Genomic DNA, 21492 nt, shown 5'->3' on the forward strand with positions numbered 1-21492 from the left:
TTATGTATATAGAAATAATATAAGGTGTGTATATAATATATAAATAATAATATATAATATAATATAAAGGGAGACAATCCCAAATATGTATGTATGTGTGTATAAATAATGTAATATGTGCATATCACATATAATGTAAAATTGATAATCTAAAATATGTATGTGTATGTGTATAAATAATATAGTATATATAAAGGAAGACAATCTAAAATATATGTCTGTGTATGTATATAGAAATAATATAATATATAATATGGCAGACAATCTAAAATATGTGTGTCTGTATATATAAATAATATAATGTGTGCATATAATACATAAATATAACATAAAGGCAGGCAATCTAAAATAGATGTTTGTGTAGATATATATAAATGATTTAATATGTGCACATTATGAAAGGTTTTCCTTTTCATTGCTGGAAGTGATGGCGCATTAGATTCGAGTCAATACGGTAATTCATTGCATGCAACGGCATTTGCCCAAGTTGTGTTATTTCTCAGGTGTTGCTGACCATTAGGTGCCAATGTCCTTGCAGGATCCGTCCCGGCCAGTTACCACCCGGCGGTCTCTTGCGGCTCCAGCCCCTTCCCGGCCAAGCAGGGCTTCCTCAGCTCCGTGGATGAAAAGTCCGAGGCCGGATCGGGACCCCCTCCTCCGGAGTCCAGCATGAAATACTTGTGGCTGGTAAGTGTCTGTGTTTGGCTACACAACCATCTTCTAGGTAGGAACCAGTTTGACTCGTTTGACTAGTTAAATCCCAGTTGGAAAAATCAAGAACTATCTTCCGAAGAATAATTGGATTCTAAAAGTTCCAAAACTGGTGGAAATAGACTTTTAGACATTGCTCTAAGAACTTCTCCAATCTGGATGGGCGGAGGGAGGGGTGGTCTGGATGACCTCTAGGGACCCCTCCAATCCTATGGTCCTTTTCTCCTCCCCAGCAAGAGTTCAGCCACCCGGAGAGCTTGGCCCTGACCGTGGAGGAGATGGTCAATGACCGGCGGGTGCTGGTCAAGGCCGAGATGGAGAAGTTCCAGCAAAGCAAGGAGCTCTACAGCAGCATGAAGAAGGGCAAGGTCAGCTCAAGGGCCATTTGGCCAGAAACATGATGTTTTGATGCTTAATTTGTAAAATCATAACCTAATGATGTTTAATATGCTTTTCTTTAATCCCTCCTTATTATCCAACATATTCGCTTATCCAACGTTCTGCCGGCCCATTTACGTTGGATAAGTGAGACTCTACTGTAACAATAATAATAACTACTATTCAGAGTTTCCCAAATGGAAGTTTCTCCACTATATACAATCCGGAAATATCTGTGTATGTGTAAAAAGAAAGAGATTACAGTAGAGTCTCGCTTATCCAACGTAATCGGGCCGGCAGAACCTTGGATAAGCAAATATGTTGGATAATAACGAGAGATTAAGGAAAAGCCTGTTAAACATCAAATTAGGTTATGATTTTACAAATGAAACACCAAAACATCATGTCATGCAACAAATTTGACAGAAAAAGTAGTTCAATACCCAGTAATGCTATGTAGTAATTACTGTATTTATTAATTTAGCACCAAAATATCACGGTGTATAGAAAACATTGACTGCAAAAATGGCTTGGATTATCCAGAGGCTTGGATAAGCGAGGCTTGGATAAGTGAGACTCTACTGTAATAATAATAATAATAATAATAATAATAATAATAATAATAATAATAATAATTTGTGATATGAAATCCAGCATGTCTATCTTGTTTGGTGTGTCATACAATAAAATAATAATAATATCCTACAAAAATGCGTTGGATAATCCAGAATGTTGGATAAGTGAGACTCCACTGTAATTATAAATTATATAAAATATATACTGCATGTAAATATAAAATATATGCAGTTATAAGTATATATCTACAACGCGAGTGTTGGGTAAGTGAGACTCTATATCTATTTCTGGTTTGCAACAAGGTGCAGAAGGCATATTGAAAGACATAGCTATACATGAGAAATAGTCTTATCATGAGAAGAGTATAGAGGGATGCATCCACACTATAGAATTGATGCAGTTTGGTACCACTGTGCTACCTCTGGATCTTCTTTCTTTAGATCTGTTGCTGCTGCAAGACCAAGTTTGCCCTCTTCTCCTGGCCGCCCACCTGCCTCTTCTGCAAAAGGTGAGCTGGGGGCGGGGCCTGCCTTGGATTGACAGGTGTGGGGCGGGACTAAGGCGCTTATTATTCTATCCTTCCATGCGCAATCTTATTTTCTTCTATTGTTTTCAGGTCTGTCTGTGGTTCTTGCAGCCTGAAGGTAAGAGCAACTCCTTTCCCTCTTTCTTGTCCCCAATCCTTTTCTTCGCTCCATCTTCTGAAGCCCATTTCTTTGCCTTTAGATCAAGATGCCTTCCAAGAAGCTGGCCCACATCCCGGTCTATGCCTTGGGCTTCGAGACCCTGCCGGGCTCATTGGGGCCCAAGGCACCCCCTTTCCGGAAGAAGGAGACCTTCCAGTAAGTGTTAACAAACCGGCAAGGCTTGCTAGAGTTGGAAGGGACCCCCAAAGGTCATCCAAACCAACCCTTTCCTTCCAGGCAGGAAGGCACAATCACATTGGCCTTTTGAGATGCTGCATCACACTGTTGACTCATGTGATAGACACCAGGCGCCACCCAGTCCAGTCCCTTTGCCTTATAGGAATGCTCAATCCAAGCCCTCCCGACAGATGGCCATCCTGCCTCTGATTAAAAACCGCCAGAGAAGGGGTCCATCATCATCATGAAATATAATGATAGCTTCCTAGAGCAATGGTGGGCAACCTTTTGTGCTTGGTGTGTCAAAATTCACCAAAAAACCTAGCATGACTTGGGTGGTGTGTCACTTTGAGAAAAAAAACACCATAATTTCACAATATGTATAGTTTAAATAACAAAAAATTATAATTGTAATATATAACGGCGCTCCATACAGTCATGCCAGCCACATGACCTTGGAAGTGTCTATGGACAACGCCGGCTCTTTGGCTTAGAAATGGAGATGAGCACCAACCCCCAGAGTTGGATACAAATCGACTTAACATCAGGGGAAACCTTTACCTTTTAATATATAATTGTATTTAATAAATCAAACAACTATTTACTACCATTTTTCCATGTACCACAATCTATGGTACCTCTTGCAGTTTCCACGCTTACTTCTCTCTATTCTAATTTCAATGTAGTCATGAATAATATAATAATAATATAATAGCAATAATATGATAATATACTACAATAATAATAGAATTATATATATATATATTATACACACACGCGCGCGCGCATAATGTGCATAATTTCCATGGAGTAAACAACAAAACCACTGGACCAAATCACACCAAATTTGGCCACAAAAGACATAGTCATCCAATCAATCTGCATGTGGCAGCAAAAATGGCTAAGTGTGTCAGTGCTGACACGCGTGTCATAGGTTGGCCATCACTGTCCTAGACCATCATCACCATCATCATCATCATCATCATCATCATTAGCCGTCCTTGGGGCCCTTGTGGATGACCAGAACATCTAGAAATGGCAGTTTTTCTTCCTTTTTCCCCCCATGGTGAATTGGATGTTTGGGTGGATGCTGTTGAGGTGGTCCAGGAAACCATGAAATGAACAAAATCTGGCTACCAGTATTATAAAACGCAAAAATCAGAACAGTAGATGGGAAGCAACACTCTGAGGGCAGAGGAGCCCCAAGGACGGCTAATGACTCTGAACAAAGGATGCCCCCAGGCAAGAGACAAACCTTTCCAATGCTAATTAGGGTGATTAACTGAAACATTAGCGCTTAACTCTTGTCACACCCTGGACTCTCCACAGATATAGGACTCTCCACAGGGTCTATTCCCATCCCAATTTGCACTTCCAGAATTTGCAGCACTTTATCAGTCACCTTGTGTTTACAATATTTATATGGTGCACCTTACCCAGTCTACTTTTACAATCTCTCAGTTTTAATCCATGTTTTTATTAGTTCTTGTTTTTTATTAGCTAATGTTTTATTTTATTTTTTATTTTTTTTATTGTGCAAGTTGTTGTCTATTGCTGTGTTTTATACTGCTACTGTTTTTATTCGGGCTTGGCCCCATGTAAGCCGCCCTGAGTCCCCTCCGGGGAGATAGAGGCAGGGTATAAAAATAAAGTTATTATTATTATTATTATTATTATTATTATTATTATTATTATTATATATTTACCTTCCTCGCCTAGTTTATCCATGCCTCATAACCTCTGAGGATGCCTGCCATAGATGTGGGCGAAACGTCAGGAGAGAATACTTCTGGAACATGGCCACACAGCCCAAAAGACATACAACAACCCTGAAACTCTATAAAGTTTCTAGAAATAAAATCTCATTTTAAAAAATTAAAAATATTGTATTACATTATAATATTACTATCAATATGATAGTAGTCCAGAGTTGGAAAGGACCCCAAAGATCATTCAGTCCAACCCGCTCCTGCCAGGCAGGAAGAGACAATCGAAGCCCTCCTGGCAGATGACCATCCAGCCTCTGCTTAAAAGCCTCCAGCCTAGCTTCTAACGCAGAGGTCCTCAAACTTTTAAAGCAGAGGGCCGGTTCACAATCCTTCAGACTGTGGGGGGGGGGCCGAATTATCATTTGGAGGGAAAAAAACCAACAAATTCCTATGCACACTGCACATGTCTTATTTGTAGTGCATAATAACAACAACAATGAAAACAATTGTAACCAACATAAACCTATCAGGTTTTCAATGGGAAGTGTGGGCCTGCTTCTGGCCAATGAGATAGTCAAGTTAATTAGGATTGTTGTTGTTGTGTGCCTTCAAGTCATGTCAGACTTTGGGCAAGCCTAAGTCTAAAATTATTTATTTATTCATTCATTTACTACATTTATTTATTACATTTATATCCCACCCTTCTCACCCCGAAGGGGACTCAGAGCAGCTGTATGTACATACAATATATTATATTATTAGCATAGCACAATATTAGCATTATATATTACTATATTGAACTATACCATATTATTATTAGTAATATTACATTTAATATATAATATATAATTAATATTATTATATGGTATTATTAGTATTATATTGTATAACAATTATATGTATATACAATATATTATATTATTTAAAATGATATAAAAATATAATATTATAAAACTGAGGGCGGGGGCCAGGTAAATGACCTTGGAGGGCCGCATCCGGCCCCCGGGCCTTAGTTTGGGGACCCCTGTTCTAACGCTTCTCCTTTTGCAAAAGCCCCTTGCAGGGCACCCGCTGGCGGAGCGTGGAGGAGGAGTTCCCCTACATCTACGCCCACGGCTCGGTGCTCAAGGACGTCTGCTCCGACTGCTCCGGCTTCGTCACGGACGTGGTCAGCTCCAGCCGCAAGAGCGTGGACATCCTCAACACCGCCACGCCCGACCGGAGGAGCCGCAAGACCCAGTCCCTCTACATCTCCTCCAGCTAGGCCCCCGACACCATGGCCCCCATCGTCCCCAAGCCTTTGGGTCACAATCTGCACCGAAAGAGGAGCTGGAGAGGAAGCGCCAACGTCTCTGCTTTCTTGCATCCACTCCGACACCCATCGTCCCCGTCTCTGCCTGTGCTGTGTCTCCAATGCACCAGAGAGGGAAAGGAGTCAAATTCTTTTTTGGGTTCGGAAAGGAAGCCTCAACCTCTCCGCTTTCTATCTTCCTTGCATCCACTCCGACACCCATCATCCCCACCCGCCTGCATCTGTGTATACGTCCGTGTATATATATACATATCGATAGACACTCTATATTTATTATCCACGGATCCACTTGCTCCTGTCTTTCCTCCCTTGCGCCCCAGCCCTCTGCACATGCTCTATGGAAATGGAGAAGACCAAGAATAGTGTTTTATGTGTTGTCGAAGGCTTTCATGGCCGGGATCACAGGGTTGTTGTATGTCTTTCGGGCTGTGTGGCCATGTTCCAGAAGCATTCTCTCCTGACGTTTCGCCCACATCTATGGCAGGCATCCTCTCAGGCATCCTCTCAGGCTTAAGCGGCTGAGAGGGAAAAGGAAAGGGCCTGAGAGGATGCCTGCCATAGATGTGGGCGAAACGTCAGGAGAGAATGTTTCTGGAACATGGCCACACAGCCCGAAAGACATACAACAACCCAATAGTGTTTTAAATGGGCTGCATTCCTTTCATTGGCGTATGGAGATTCTGGTCAAATTCCCCTTTCTTCTTCCTTTCCTTCCCTCCCTTGGGCCCCAGCCCTCTGCCCATGCTCTATAAAAATAAACTTTACCCATGCTTTGGCCAGGTCAGGCTTCAAAGGAAGCAATTGCTGTTTGTGCCAATCTACTTGCCCAGCTTGTCGCTGTTTTCGTTGCCTCTGGACTTCAACACATGCCTTACGGACCCTGAAATAATAATAATCCACAATTAGACGGAAGGAGAAGATTCCTCCTTGCCTCCCTCTTCCTTAGAAGTCCTCCCAGCAGCCGATGTTTTATACGCTGCCTGCACTGTATAGAATTGTAAATAAAATTGAAAGCGAACCAAACCTGACAGTGTTGCCCTTTTTTCCTTTAATAAAGTAATATTTATTTTGTAACAAAATGCTTTCTAAAAAGCCGGTAGGCTGTTAGGAATTGTGGGAGTTGAAGTCCAAAACACCTGGAGGGCCCAAGTTGGCCCAGGCCTGTCTTAAGCGATCCTTTTGCTGTTTTAGCAGCAAATTGACAGAAAAAGCAGTTCAATACACGGTAACGTTATCTAGTAATTACCGTATTTACAATCTAGCAATGTATTGAAGACGTTGACTACAAAAACAGACACCAAATATATCAGATACCTCTCCACTCTACACACTCTTTCGCAAGCACACGTATGTGAGAGGCGAGGGTATACTGTTTGATTTTAGATTTTCTTTTAAAATGGTAGCTGCCACCAACCTAAAATGTCTTTAGGATTTTTGTTATTAAATGTGTCTGAGGCAAATGTCTCCCATTCCCTGCCCACACTGTTTCTACCCCTGTTTCCCCTAAAATAAGACATCACCAGAAAATAAGACCTAGTGGAGGTTTTGCTGAATTGCTAAATATAAGGCCTCCCCCAAAAGTAAGACCTAGCAAAGTTTTTGTTCAGAAGCATGCCCGCCGAACAGAACACTAGAGCATGCAGGATCAGTAAATGTACATACCATAAAGTGCTGTACATGGAAATATTGGTAGTAACAAGAAATTCTTGATAGGATTCACAGTTTGTCTGGTTATGCTGTTTTATGATGACAACTACTGTACAGTATATAATAAATGTTCATTTTTTTGTTCAACAATAAATGTGAATTCTTCTTCATGGAAAAATAAGACATCCCCTGAAAATAAGACCTAGAACATCTTTGGGAGAAAAAATTAATATAAGATACTGTCTTATTTTCGGGGAAACACGGTAAAAGGCAAACTGCATTGCATAATAGAGAACTATTATTTGGTGCAATAATAGGTATGAAAGATGTGTAACAGACTAATGGAACGGCCCGGGCTAAGCCTATGGTTCCCGTGATTTACCCTAATGTATGGAGTTAAATGTTTTAATTGCATTTTAATATTTTATTTTATTTAAATGGCTGTTTTTGTACTCTATTTTTTTGCCTCTGCTTTATTTATACAAGTACAGTTTATGCTTTAATGTCAGAAAAAGGTTGAGAAACCAGTCCTATGGGCTGAGCTGGACTAATTTTGTTTAATTTCTATAGATAACCAATGAAGAAATAGAGGATGATCTCACATCCAAAGAGGAGAAAGATGATTCCAGGCTGAAGGAGGAAAGTGACCGAAAGAACGAAGAGAGTCTGGAAAATGACCAGCAAAAAGGAGGAGCAGAGACCAAACAACTGGACCAAACGGTAAATGCCCCAGGATGCTGTGTTTGATGTCATTTAATAGATTTGTTTAATCATTTTATTGCTTTTAACTACTGTATATATTTAAAAATATTTTGTTTATTTCTATTTTAATATTTATTATGTGTTAGATGTTGATTCACATGTTGTTACAGCTTTTAGTGCTGGCCACTTTGATATGATAGAGAAAAAGTAGGGTAAAATAGAATAATAATAATAATAATAATAATAATAATAATAATGACGTATAATTGTGTGATAAGGTACTAAATGCCCCAGGATTTAAATACCACTTAAAAATGTGTAGTGCTCCTAGTCTGAGCCAAAAAATGAAGTACTAAGATTTCTGACCTTGTAAATGTTAATTTTTTGTTGGTTTTTAATTCAAAATATTTAAATTAAGAGGATTGGAAAGCACTGTTGTTATGCTGCTATTTATTAAGGTGAAATATAGAAGTGAATTCACTTGTAGGCTAGACTAGAAATGCCTTTGCTTTTAGATGCCAGTCCTTTCAGGGAATAAAGTCCCATAAAAACTACTTGTTATTTAAGTTTCAGCCACAGGATGGAGGCAGAGCTCTGGATTTTTTTTCCAGTTGTGCCAGTTCCTCTTGCAGTGCAACACTTGTTTTAAACCAGGTTGTCTGGTCTAAGTAGGCTGCTTATGATGTCCATTTGGCGAGATGCTGCAAACCATATGTCTCACTGTTTACTTTTATTTAATTTTTTAAAAGCCTCTTCCAAATAGCAAATCGCGCAAGAAGAAGAAGAAAAGAAAGAACAAGAAGAATGTGTTAGGTGAGACTCCGGTAAGTTGGCACCAAATTTATGAAAGGGCTATGCAGTGCCCCACTCCTGAGCACCATTCAATCTTATGTACTTTAGCTTTTATAAATGGGAGGCCACACCTCTATGGCTGTGGTGCAGGCGGGAGAGCAAGCCAGCTGCAATTAACTGCAATGAATCACTCTGACCAGGAGGTCATGAGTTCGAGGCCCGCTCGGAGCCTATGTTTGTCTTGTCTTTGTTCTATGTTAAAAGGCATTGAATGTTTGCCTATATGTGTAATGTGATCCGCCCTGAGTCCCCTTCGGGGTGAGAAGGGCGGAATATAAATGTTGTAAATAATAATAATAATAATAATAATAATAATAATAATAATAATATTGTTTCAGCCAAGGAGAAACCTCTATTCACCAGGAAGTTCCTGCAGTGGAATTGTTATTGTTACTGTTATTATTATTATCATCAAAAAGGGATATTAATGTTAATAATATTAATATCCCTTTTTTCTTTAAAAAGTGGCCCACCAGTAAAAGCAATACAATTTAAAACCTAAAAATATACAAACATTAAAATAGAATTAAACATGAACAGTATTAAAAAGAAACAAAGATCTGTTCATGGAGCAAAAACCACACCTATATTGTTCTAATTTTTGTGCACAGGGCCTTGGAGATGAAGATGATGCAGAAGACATTGAGAGCATCCTGGTGAGGATTGAGACTCCTGATGGACCTTCATGCCAGAGCCAAAGCAGGGTGCCCACAGACAGTCGGCCTCTGTTGTACGTAGAGCACAGGTAAGATATTTTTGCGTTATCCTGTTTGAAAACTTCATCACTTCATGAACTGTCAGTCTGAACAAACTGTCAGGTTCCTGAAGAGGATCAGCTGTGTTTCTATTGGAGAGATGCTTTGTTGTTAAAGGATTCTCTGAGATGACACAGTTATTTTGCTGGTATTAAAGCATTTATTGTTCATACTAACAAATACTGCTCTAAGGCTCAACATATATATATAGCTCATACAGTAATTATACCAGGGTCATACGACACACAGATCTTCTGATCCCCAGGCCTTTGTTTCTCGCAAACCATGAACAATTGATTATTTATGTCAATAAAACTTCCCAGTTCCTTCCCATTTGGTCGCTACATAGCCCTGTGTTCATTTGTCAATATCCATTTGGGTTCACCTGAACATTAGGAAGAACTACCTGATCATGAGAGCTGTTCAACAGTGGAACTCACTGCCACGGAGTTTGGTGGAGGCTCCTTTGGAGACTTTTAACTAGAGTCTGGGTGGCCATCTGTCAGGGGTGCTTTGATTGTGCTTTTCGTAAATGGCAAGGGCTTGGACTAGGTGGCCAGTATCGTCTCTTCCAATTCTATGTTTTGTCAGTGTCATGCAGACTACACATGGGATGTCATAACCAAATAACTAATGGTTGTGGCATCAACAGTCTTACCATATTTTGCAATTGTTGGCTAAGGATTCTGGAAACTGTAGTGCAGGAAGTCCCTTTTATCAGTCTGTGCTTGTGTGAACCTGTTCCTCCCTTTGTGGGAGATAGTGTTTGTCTTCCCAGCCTACATGTCTTAAGTGGTTTTAATTCTGAGAAGGAATTGTAGAACTGCAGGCCGGGAGGAAAGCGCAGCTCCATCTGAGTTCAGTGGCCTAGTAAATTACTACACTGTTTGTCCAAGAAGGGGCAGTAGGAGTGTTTTATGTCCGGACCAGTAGTTCTCAACCTTTTCTTCACCAAGGCCCCCCTTTTAAATACATTTTAGGGCCGCAGACCCGCCAAAACTCAAGATTTAAGGCACTAGGCCACATCAAATAATGATTTCAATTTTCCCATGAGGGTCCTTCAAATTTATAGAGAAGGGGATATAAATTAATCTGTTAACGCCTACACTCGTAATATAATATTTTGGTTGTAATTATTCCATACTAATTCAAAATAATAACATCAACACTAGTAATAGTTAATAATTTAACAATACTAATAGTAGTGAGAGCAGAACAGTGATAATGTCAACAGTAACAACAATAACTATCACAATAATAATGTTACTACTACTACTACAGTAGAGTCATGCTTATCCAACCTTCGCTTATCCAACATTCTGGATTATCCAACACAGTCTGCCTTTTAGTAGTCAGTGTTTTTATAGTCAATGTTTTCAATACATTGCAATGTTTTGGTGCTAAATTTGTAAATACATTAATTACTACATAATGTTACAGTATATTGAACTGCTTTTTCTGTTGATTTGTTGTAAAACATGATGTTTTGGTGCTTAATTTGTAAAATCATAATGTAATTTGATGTTTAATAGGCTTTTCCTTAATCCCTCCTTATTATCCAACATTTTCACTTATCCAACATTCTGCCGGCCCGTTTATGTTGGATGAGTGAGACTACTGTACTACTACTTCTACTGGTACATTTCCCACCCAGCTACTCTCATAACTGACTTCCAGCTCTGACTGTTTTTAATAGAGGCAATAGGTTAAAACAGCCAAGTTTTCCAAAAGAGGTGTGGAAAATGAAGATTATGTTCCATTTCCCTTTCTGGCTTGCTTTCATTCCTTCACTTGTTTGTTTATTCAGATTTATCTGTAAAAGATCATGATATTTCTTCATGGGCCCCCCAGGGCTCCTTGAGCCCCAGGTTAAGAACCAGTGTTCCAGATCAAGGGAAGGAGATCATCAGTTGCAAGGCGTGTGGCTTCGTTGATGGCTCTGCCCTTCCTTGTTGTTGTTTTTGTTCTGTTCTAAATGATTTAAGGTAGCATTTGGCTTTAAATTAGAAATAGATCCAGAGTTCTTAGAAGATCACAAGCTAAACATGTGTGGACAATGTGATGTAGCAGCCAAAAAAAGCCAATGCAATTCCCGGCTGCATCAACAGGAGATTAGTGACCAGATTAAGAGAAGTCCTTGTCCCACTCTACTCTGCTTTGGCCAGACCTCACTTCTGTGTCCAGCTCTGATCAAAGCTATTCAAGAAGGAAAACAGTCTATCTGAAAGGGATCTAGGAGTCTTCTTAGACCACAAGCTCAACATGAGGCAACATTGTGATATAGTAGCAAAAAAGCCCAATGTGATTCTAGGCTGTATGAAGAGGAGGCTAGTCCTAGTCCAACTCTGTCCCCAGAATAATACCCGATTCCAATTCTGGGCAAAGCCATTCAAGGAGATGGACAAGATGTAAGGAGTCCAGAGAAGGCTGACCAAAATATCAGAAGGTCTGGAAACTATGAGAAGTGGCCTGAAGATCTGGAGATGCTTAGTTTGGAAAGGTCTTGGAAAGAAATCACCAGGTCCTGAAGAAGAACAAAAGGATGAGTATGTGATCTCGGAGAAGAATGTGAGGTGATGTGATGCAACCCACTTTAAACATCTGAAGGGAATACCATCAGAAGATAATTTGAATTGCAAGAAAAAGGCTTACGCATAAACATTGGGAAGAACTTTCCTATAAGAACTGTTCAATAGTGGCATAGGTTGCCTTTGAGAATGAAAAACTCTCTGATCAGACAATCATAAATAAAACGAAAACAATCCAGAGAGGCAGCCAGTGCTTTTAAGATAAACATCTCCAATCTATGCTTGTTCTCAGATGGCCTTCTCCCAACTTTTTCCACCTTGAAATAAGTGAAAGTAATCCCGTCCAAGGCTTGTTAGATTGCAATTCCCAACATCCCACAATTGGCTACTACCCTGTTTCCCCGAAAATAAGACATCCCCTTAAAATAAGACCTAGTAGAGGTTTTGCTGAATTGCTAAATATAAGGCCTCCCCTGAAAGTAAGACCTAGCCAAGTTTTTGTTTGGAAGCATGCCCACCAAACAGACCACCAGAGCATGCAGGATCATTAAATGTACATACCATAGATTGTTGTATATGGAAATAATGGTAGTAACAAGAAATTCCTGATAGGATTCACAGTTTGGTGATGCTTGTTTGTGATGACAACTACTGTACAGTATATAATAAATGTTCATTTTTTTGTTCAACAATAAATGTGGATTCTTCTCTGTGGAAAAATAAGACATCCGCTGAAAATAAGGCCTACTGTATCTTTAGGAGCAAATATTAATATAAGACACTGTCTTATTTTTGGGGAAACAGGGTAGGCCTGCTGGGAAATGCGGTTCAAAACAAGCCCCCCTTTGATGCCCATTTTACTCTGTAAGAGTCTCAGAGCAAGGACCCAGTCCTTCTCTTCCTTGCAGTGCTGACGGCACATTTGTAACTAATCCATTGTTCCTAAATAAATAATAAGATGGGTTTGTATTATGCCTTTTCCAGGAACCTGAACCCAGAAACTGAGCTGAAGAGATATTTTGGGGCCCGAGCCGTTCTTGGCGATCAGAGGTGAGTCCAAGCCTGGAAATGAAGACACGTTTTTTGTTGTGCTTTAGAAAACACACAATTGAGTTGAGATGTTCAAAGCTGAGGAATTGTGAACTTTGAGCCAAGAGAGAGAACTGACAGAAAGCTGGGCAGTCCCCAAAAGCTCAAAGGGAGTCTTTTTCCCACAAAAGCATCAGTGTCTCTTTAGAAAGAGGGTCTGATTTGGAGTTTTGCTTTTTCTTAAATATATGCTTGTGCTCCTTTGTGCACCCAGCTGCCACCATGAGAGGCCTGGATGTGGGTTTGTCCTCGTAGGTGATGTGGATGCGTTTGAAAGGAGGAGACTGTGGTGGCAGCTTCTCTGAGGACAGGATTCCGGTCAGAGAAGTTCCCAGGGAAAGCAAAAGGCCACACGAAGCCCCAAAGGCGGGAGGGGCATGGCGCGATTGTGCATGATAAAAAGTAAACACTAGCAGAGAGGCCATTCTTCAAAAGGCTCTTCTTGCCAACTTTTAACCTTAATTTGTACTTGTATGAATGTAATAATTGTAGAAGCATAGAATCGTAGAGTTGAAAGTAATCCTCAGGGACCATCCAGTACCATACTCTGAGGCAATAAGTTCCACTGATAGTTTTGAGTCCTGATTTCAAATGTCATGTCCTGCGCCCTTGGGGAAAGTGCCTTTTGGGGTCTACAATTTCCAGAATCCATCACTCAGCACAGACAGTACCAATTCTGGGCAGGAGATTTTGAAAGTTGCAGTTCAAAAAACTTCTCAGGCAGGGACAGAGGGAAAACAGCTGCCCTTTCCCTCCTGTTGCTCTGTCTAGGTTGTAGGGTGGGCAGCTGAGGCCAGGCTGGGGCCATTTTTTCGCGAGTAGGAACACCCCCTAATGATTGCAAAAGCTTCAAAAGAGAGCAAAGGAATCGAAGTAAATAATAAAATTAATAAATACTGTATAGACCGCCCAGTCCCCCTGAGGGGACTCAGAGCAGTTTACATACAAAAAAGGCAAACATTCAATGCTGTAAACAGAGTGGCCAGAAATAGAAGTTTTAAGGTATTTTTTGGCTGTTCAAAATATCAACATGCCAGTATTTTTCTTCTTAGTGTTCTTGTGATGGCATTTTAACCCTCAAGCTCCTTGGGGCCTCCATAATTGAAGGAGTCCCTCTCTTTAGTTGTTTTTTGCTAGTGAGGAAGAGGGCCTTCCTGGTTGGAAACATATTGCAGCCATATGGGGTCAAATGCAAAGATTCAAGGACCCATGTAGAATATAAAGCACAGCATGAGTACAGCCATTATGATGTTCATACTCCAGGAAAATTCTCGCTGTCCTTTGCCCTTCCACCCCTTCTCATTGCTTGGACCCCTGTTTTCTTTTTCTCAGGCAGCGTCAGTACGTCCGCAGCACATGGCTGACAGTCCCCAAGAGCACCTGGCCTCGCCACAGCAAGACAGGTGAGCAGTTTTGCCACATCTCTCAGGTAACTGGGGCATTCCTGTTGGTTCCAAAGCTTGTGTTACAAGCAGCCTGAGATTTGATTTCCTTAGCAGAGGCTTTAGTGTGCAATGTTTTCCACCACATGGATAGCACAAAGGGCTTTCTCAAGGTACGGGTCTCTTCCCAAGAGATTGCTGGCTGGCTAGTCCCTCTTGAAAAGATCCGCTGCTTGAATGGAAATGTCTAGAGTCAATGATGATGGTAAATGAAGATTGACAAGTTAATTCAGTTGATGGAGGAGAAGTATCTGTCTAACCTTAAGAGAGATTGGAGATGTATTGATTAATATAGGATTGTGGGATTGACAAGCAACATGCCACTAAAGGTGATTGTATAATATTTCTTAAAGGGAGTAGACTAGTCAGAACTAAAAAAATCAGGCCGAGAGTGAGAGATCTGTAGATTAGTTAGATTAGTTTTTACGTTTGTTCATTAGCTTTTGTGTGCTTTGTGTATTGATTTGACTTAGTAGTTTTGTTAGCTGTTGTGAGTTAGTGTTTTATATTAAGAAAAAAATACTTGTTTTATGTGTTTGATGCATTTTGTTTGTCGCATATATCTTTGTATGATGTGCTTGTCTCATTGAATAAAAATTAATTAATTTTTTTAAAGAAAAGAACTGCTGCTGGTAGAAACTTCTCAAAATGGTTGTTTGAATATACAAGCTTCTCTACGGCTCTTCCCTTTCCATGCAAAATATCCCAAATGACCAACAAGGAAGTGGTTTTCTGGCCCCTTTCGGTTTCATTGGGAGTGGGGATTCTGGGAGCAAGAGTTAACCCACCCAGATCACCAGCTTTGCATCCAAGATGTGGGTCAACAAAACAGCAGGATTTTTTTTATGACAAGCAAATAATGATAGCCAGCACCCTCTGGTTCCAACAGAACTCTCTCTCTCTCCTTGTTGCCCAGGTATCTCTATGGCGCTGCTGGAGACCAAGCGGGGGATCCAGCACTTTGCCTTTGAGCACAGCAGAGAGTACCAGCAAGTCCAGTTCAAGTTCTTGGACGCTGTGGAGTCCATGGACCCTAATAACCTTGTCGTAAGTTCTTGACTTGGCCAGTTTGCAGCAACAACATATGCAGCTGCTTTCTCCTTGTTAGCACCTGGTTTCTATGCTTGATGGGGAAGATCAGGCCGATGATCCAGCTACTGCAGGGGGAGCCTGTGGCAATTGCGTCTGGAGATCTATGTAAGCCTGAGCCATCTATCAACCCATGGAAGGCCCCTCAGATTAACCATTCTGTGCTTTGTGGCAAGCAGAACCATCTGACTGTGCCTCCAAAGCTCCGGAGGGTCCCAGAGTTCTGATCCCATTATCACGTCTGGACATGGAGGCCTCACGTGATATTTCAGCTTCTCATCACAAAGCACAGAACAGTCCTGCAGGACAGCCTCAGGCACCGTTTTCTTTGTCAGAGGAGAGTGAGTTTTGGGTGTTTCAAAGAGAGAAGAAAAGAATGCCAATCTCTACAGCAGAGGTGTCAAACTTGTGGCCTTCCAGCTGTTTGGGCCTCCGACGCTCAGAAGCCCCTATTGCCAGCTTGTCTAATGGCCAGGAATTTTGGGAGCTGGAGTCGAAAACTCATGGAGGGCTGTAAGTTTGACACTACTGACCTACAATGTCTGCAAAAGGAGGAGGAGAAATGCACGTATGTGGGTGTCCCATTGGTCCTGTAGGAGGACAAATAGGCAAGAAAGCATCACACAATGGTTCCTTGAGACAGGACCACAGGCAATTGATGCTAAGTTTTTAAGAATTGTTAAGTGATATTTACATTTTATTGTTATTGTTTTAATTATTGTTTCACTGTTTTATTTATTGTTTTATGTAAGTTTTATGTATGTTGTTGGGCTCGTCCCTGTGTAAGCCACCCCGAGTCCCTTCGGGGAGATGGTGGCGGGATACAAGAATAAAGTTGTTGTTGTTATTATTATTATTATTATTATTATTATTATTATTATTATTATTCCCCGCATCGCCTCATCCATCAACAGCATCATTACAGCTTTGGTATGGTTCTCTTTCTAAGTGGTTGAAAACATCTTTCCAGAAGTTTAGATATTGTCAAGGGAGAATCAACACAGTTTGCCCTTTGGGCGACAACTCTGGAGACCAGGGTTCAAATCCCCACTTAAGAACCCATTGGGTGACCATGAGCAAGTCACACTCTCAGCCCCAGAAAGGATCAGTTCACCTTCTAGTAAAAAATGACCAGGAGGCCCATAACAATAACAACAATAACAACACTGTGTTGAACCTGTCCTATTTGGGCTTAGAAGTCCTTTCCTAAAGAGATCCACATCAAACATGATTTGATCCTGCAGATTCTGAATGAAGTTTCCGCCCATGTTTTTGTACAGTGGTTTTATTCAAAAGCTCTTTATGTTGGAGTCATCACAATATCCCAGGGCAATGACCCAGATGGTCTTAATGCCCATTGTATTTTCTCTTTATGGAGTTCCTGGATTAGGGTGGAGTGTTGTTTGTTGGAAGCAATACATGCTGAGTTCCCAAGCAACCTGTTCTGAGTCGAGCCTAAGGCTCTAGGAAACTAGGATTTAAACCAGTGCACAACCTGTGGCCCTCCAGGTGTTTGGGACTCCAACTCCCAGAAGCCCCTATTGCCAGCCTGCCCAATGGTCAAGAATTCTGGGAGCTGAAGTCCAAAATACCTGGAGGGCCATCAGTTTGAAACCCTCGCTCAGCCCTAGAAACCTGAGGAGTGACCTTGGGCACGTCGCACTCTCTCAGCCTCAGAGGAAGGCAATGGCAACATCTCTGTGATCAAAACAAGTTTTTAAACTTGTTTTATTTGATATGTTGATTGGGTATTTATATCAGGATATGATGTTTCAATTGATTATGCATTGCTGTCTGATGTATTTGTATGAATTTTATATGTTGTATGCCGTTTTGAATCCCAGCGGGATAGAAATGAATAATAATAATAATAATAATAATAATAATAATAATAATAATAATAATAATAATTTTGCCAAGAAAGATCTGGGAAAAGGTCGCGATTAATCCGAGTTGACTTGAAAGCCCCAAATAAGAATGTTTTAAAGCAGTATTAACCCTTATGCCATAAAGTATATGTGGACTTCAGTTATGCAGGATTGAAGGAGCCCATCTGAAGCTCTTGCACAGTGGCGCTCAACCTATGGGTCCCTAAATGTTTTGGCCTACAACTCCCAGAAATCCCAGCCAGTTTACCAGCTGTTAGGATTTCTGGGAGTTGAAGGCCAAAACATCTGGGGACCCACAGGTTGAGAACCACTGCTCTAGCAGAAGCCATATTTTAATTTCTACCTTTAATGTCTACCTATCTGGAGAAAAGCCACTTTGAATGGATAGGAATGGCATAAAGCGTAGGGAAAAAACCCTAATAAAATTGTTTCAAGTAATGTCTTGATTTAGGAAAAGGGTCATGCTGCTACTGGAGGCTGCTGGGATTAGTAGTCCAAAAGTAGTAGCTTCTGCAAGCTCCAGTCTAGGAAAAGCCTCTAGTTTTGAGGATGGTTTTTGTGGGGTGCAGAGGAGCATCATGGATCTTTTAAAAAATCAGGGTTTACAGAGTTTGCTGTAGCTATTTATAAGCATTTTCCTTCTTTGGATGAGGAGATGCTTAATTTTCCTTGGCAATTAGCAGAACAGACCCCGCTTTGAGGTCTTGATGGAAGCGTATCGGAACTGGTTAAGCCGAGCACCAACTTTGATGGTCCACAGAAGATCAGGCAAATGGCAGAAAATGTTCTTGACCTAATGTTAGCACAATTGGGGCATTGAAGTTTTGGAAAGACCCCAAACCCCCCCTTCGCTCCCTTCCGATTAGGCTCTTTGAAGATAGAGCAGCCTTTGTCCCAGAGAGCTTAGTTTTTGGCCTGCTCTTTACTCTCTGGAAACATACAGTTGACAAAGGCTATTTTTGGTTTTTCCCCCCAAAAGCAGAAATCAAATTAAGAAAGCAGTTATTTAGATAAGACACAACAACACAGTAATGAATGCTGGATGATTCCCCAAGTCCTGGTCAAATGTTTGTGGAGTTTGGCCTTTAGTTGCTCTTTGGGGGGAGCCCGGAGCTGGAGAGGAATCTTACTCCTCTCCCCCGGAAAAAGTGGTTCTAAATTTTGAAAAACGATTGTTTAGACCAGGGGTCCCCAAACTGCGGCACGAGGGAGAAAATAAATGTGCGCGCCTTTCCTGCTTCCTCCCTTGCGCTCATTCCAAAGCTCTGCTTGTTTATAATGGTATTTTAATTATCATTTAATTAATAATTATTAAGGGGTGCTTTGCTAGTGCTTTTGGTGCACAAAGGCAGAAGAAGGCCCAAGGGGTTTCTTCCAACCCTCTTTATTGTTGTTGTTGTTATTATTATTATTGACACAAAGACATAGTATGACACGGCAAATGAGAGATATATGTTGGATTTCGTATCACAAAATCACAAGTCAAACACTTCCCAAGCGTTTAGGACTGTGTGATGATGATGATGATGATGATGATGATGATTAACAACATTGAGGCTGGGTGGCTATCTGTCAGGGGTGCTTTGCTAGTTCTTTTGGTGCACAAAGGCAGAAGAGAGCTGGACTAAATGGCCCAAGGTGTCTCTTCCAACCCTCTTTATTGTTGTTGTTGTTATTATTATTATTGACACAAAGACACAGTATGACACAGCAAATGAGATATATAGGTTGGATTTCGTATCACAAAATCACAAGTCAAACACTTCCCAAGCGTTTAAGATTGTGTGATGTATTATTATTATTATTATTATTATTATTATTATTATTATTATTATTATTAACAACATTGAGGCTGAGTGGCCATCTGTCAGGGATGCTTTGCTTGTGCTTTTGGTGCACAAAGGAAGAAGGGGATTGGACTAAAAGGAGTCTCTTCCAACCCACTCTATTTTTATTAGGATTATTAACATTGAGGCTGTTCCCATTTTGAGGAACTGTGGACTGGCCCCTTGTTTAAAAAGTTGGGGGATCCCTGTTTTAGACTATCCAGATATCGTTGGACTGCAATTTCCAGCAGTCCTTGATGGGAAATTTGTGGAGTTGGAGTCCAATGATACCTAGAAAGCTGATTGGTTCTTATCTGTTCCCTTGAAGTCCTTCTCCGACTCTCGATCAGCTCATTCAAAAGGGGCTTAGTTTGGTTACACGTTTCAGAAAACCCAGCTGCTTGGAATAACCATTATGAAAAATGCCAGAAAGTAGTCCCGATGCCCATAAAACACATATCTAAAAAATCCTTATAATCAGAGCACTGTCTCTGAGCCAACTTAAACATTTACCAAAGTGCATATCAGCTTTGAAGATCTGAAGAAGATGCTTGCAAGATGCTAGTTGGTGGAGATGGAAAAGTGGATCTTAAAAGTCGTTAAATGCTTATTTGATCCAAAGGGAAAGATCTGCAGACTTGCAAAGATAACATGATGGATATCGTGTTTCAGCCAGCCTTGGCCCTAGGCTTCTTGAGAGCGTTTCATAAGCTTCTATTCAGAGCTCAGAGATTATTTCTGTCTGGCGAACAATGGCTTTCTTTTATAGCCAGAGTGTTATGTAGCTTGTTGTCCTGTTTGTTTGTTTTTTGTTTTTTTTGGATGAAATATTCTTTTTCTGGCTCAACCATGCATGAATGTACGGAAATAGCCCTGTGATAAATTTCCCTGAAATTGGTGGTGATAAAGGGAGCACAAGAGAGAGATACACAAGTAATCAGCAGACGATCCATCAGCAGGATCCGAGATACAGGCAACACATAGAAAGTAGAATACAGGCCTGCCATGCTGGAAATAATATTTTCCATTTGAGTCCATTTAATGAAGGCATCTCACCATTGCTATATAAACACCCAGGATGCTCAGGACAATCTGTTGCTGTCAGATACCAACTCTGTTTCAAGTTATATTGTTAGCAAGTTATAATGTTAGCAAGAACTAATAATAATAATAATAATAATAATAATAATAATAATAATAATAATAATAATACAACTTGGGAAGTGTCCGATGTGTGATCGAATACAACAGCCAGCAGAGTTGTGTTTCTTGTTGTGTTTCAAATAATAATAATAATAATAACCCTGATCTGCACGCATCATCCGAAAATACATCACACAATCCTAGACACTTGGGAAGTGTTCGACTTGTGATTTTGTGAAACGAAACCCAGCATATCTATCTTGTTTGCTGTGTCATACAACGTCGTTGTGTCAATAATAATAATAATAATAATGACAAAAACAACAGGAAAAACTCATCTTGTTGTGTTTCAAATAATAATAATAATAATGACGAAAAGCAACAGGAAAAACTCAGCCACTATCAGGACCTCAAGATTGAATTTCAAAGACTCTGGAAGAAACCAGTGCAGGTGGTCCCGGTGGTGATCGGCACATTGGGTGCCGTGCCAAAAGATCTCAGTCGGCATTTGGAAACAATAGACATTGACAAAATTACGATCTGCCAACTGCAAAAGGCCACCCTACTGGGATCTGCACGCATCATCCGAAAATACATCACACAGTCCTAGACACTTGGGAAGGTTTCGACTTGTGATTTTGTGAAACGAAATCCAGCATATCTATCTTGTTTGCTGTGTCATAATAAAATAATAATAATATAACAACAAGAACAACTTTAATTATACCCTGCCACCATTTCCCATAGGGACTTGGGGTAGCTTACAAAATAGCACACAAAGATGCCATGCATAAAATACATAATACATAAAATAAAATACATCAACATGAAAAAAAAATAACATTACATAAACCAGGTATATAAATTGCATAAAACAACCTCTATTAAAATAGAATCAGTTAAAAGATCCATGTAATCAATATAGCAGCCCAGCTGAATGCACAAAATGTAAATATAAAGTGCTGAGTGATTAGCAATCAG

At 40.4% G+C, this 21492-nt stretch overlaps 1 protein-coding gene and 1 pseudogene across 6 annotated transcripts in view; both read left to right on the plus strand.

Moving 5' to 3' along the window:
- Positions 1-6572, plus strand: part of LOC134294746 (protein spire homolog 2-like) — a 53234-nt gene extending 46662 nt beyond the window's left edge. For all 6 annotated transcript variants that reach the window (XM_062966394.1, XM_062966393.1, XM_062966395.1 and 3 more), the window contains 6 exons: positions 539-687; positions 945-1079; positions 2106-2173; positions 2282-2309; positions 2392-2507; positions 5291-6572. In XM_062966394.1, coding sequence (XP_062822464.1) covers positions 539-687; positions 945-1079; positions 2106-2173; positions 2282-2309; positions 2392-2507; positions 5291-5501 — 707 coding nt within the window. In that variant the 3' untranslated portion in view covers positions 5502-6572. The remainder of the gene's footprint in view (positions 1-538; positions 688-944; positions 1080-2105; positions 2174-2281; positions 2310-2391; positions 2508-5290) is intronic.
- The window catches only part of LOC134294749 (ribosome quality control complex subunit TCF25-like), a 33211-nt pseudogene continuing 17232 nt past the window's right edge, over positions 5514-21492 (plus strand).

Source organism: Anolis carolinensis, unplaced genomic scaffold, assembly GCF_035594765.1.
Source record: "Anolis carolinensis isolate JA03-04 unplaced genomic scaffold, rAnoCar3.1.pri scaffold_19, whole genome shotgun sequence".
NCBI classification, from domain to species: domain Eukaryota; kingdom Metazoa; phylum Chordata; class Lepidosauria; order Squamata; family Dactyloidae; genus Anolis; species Anolis carolinensis.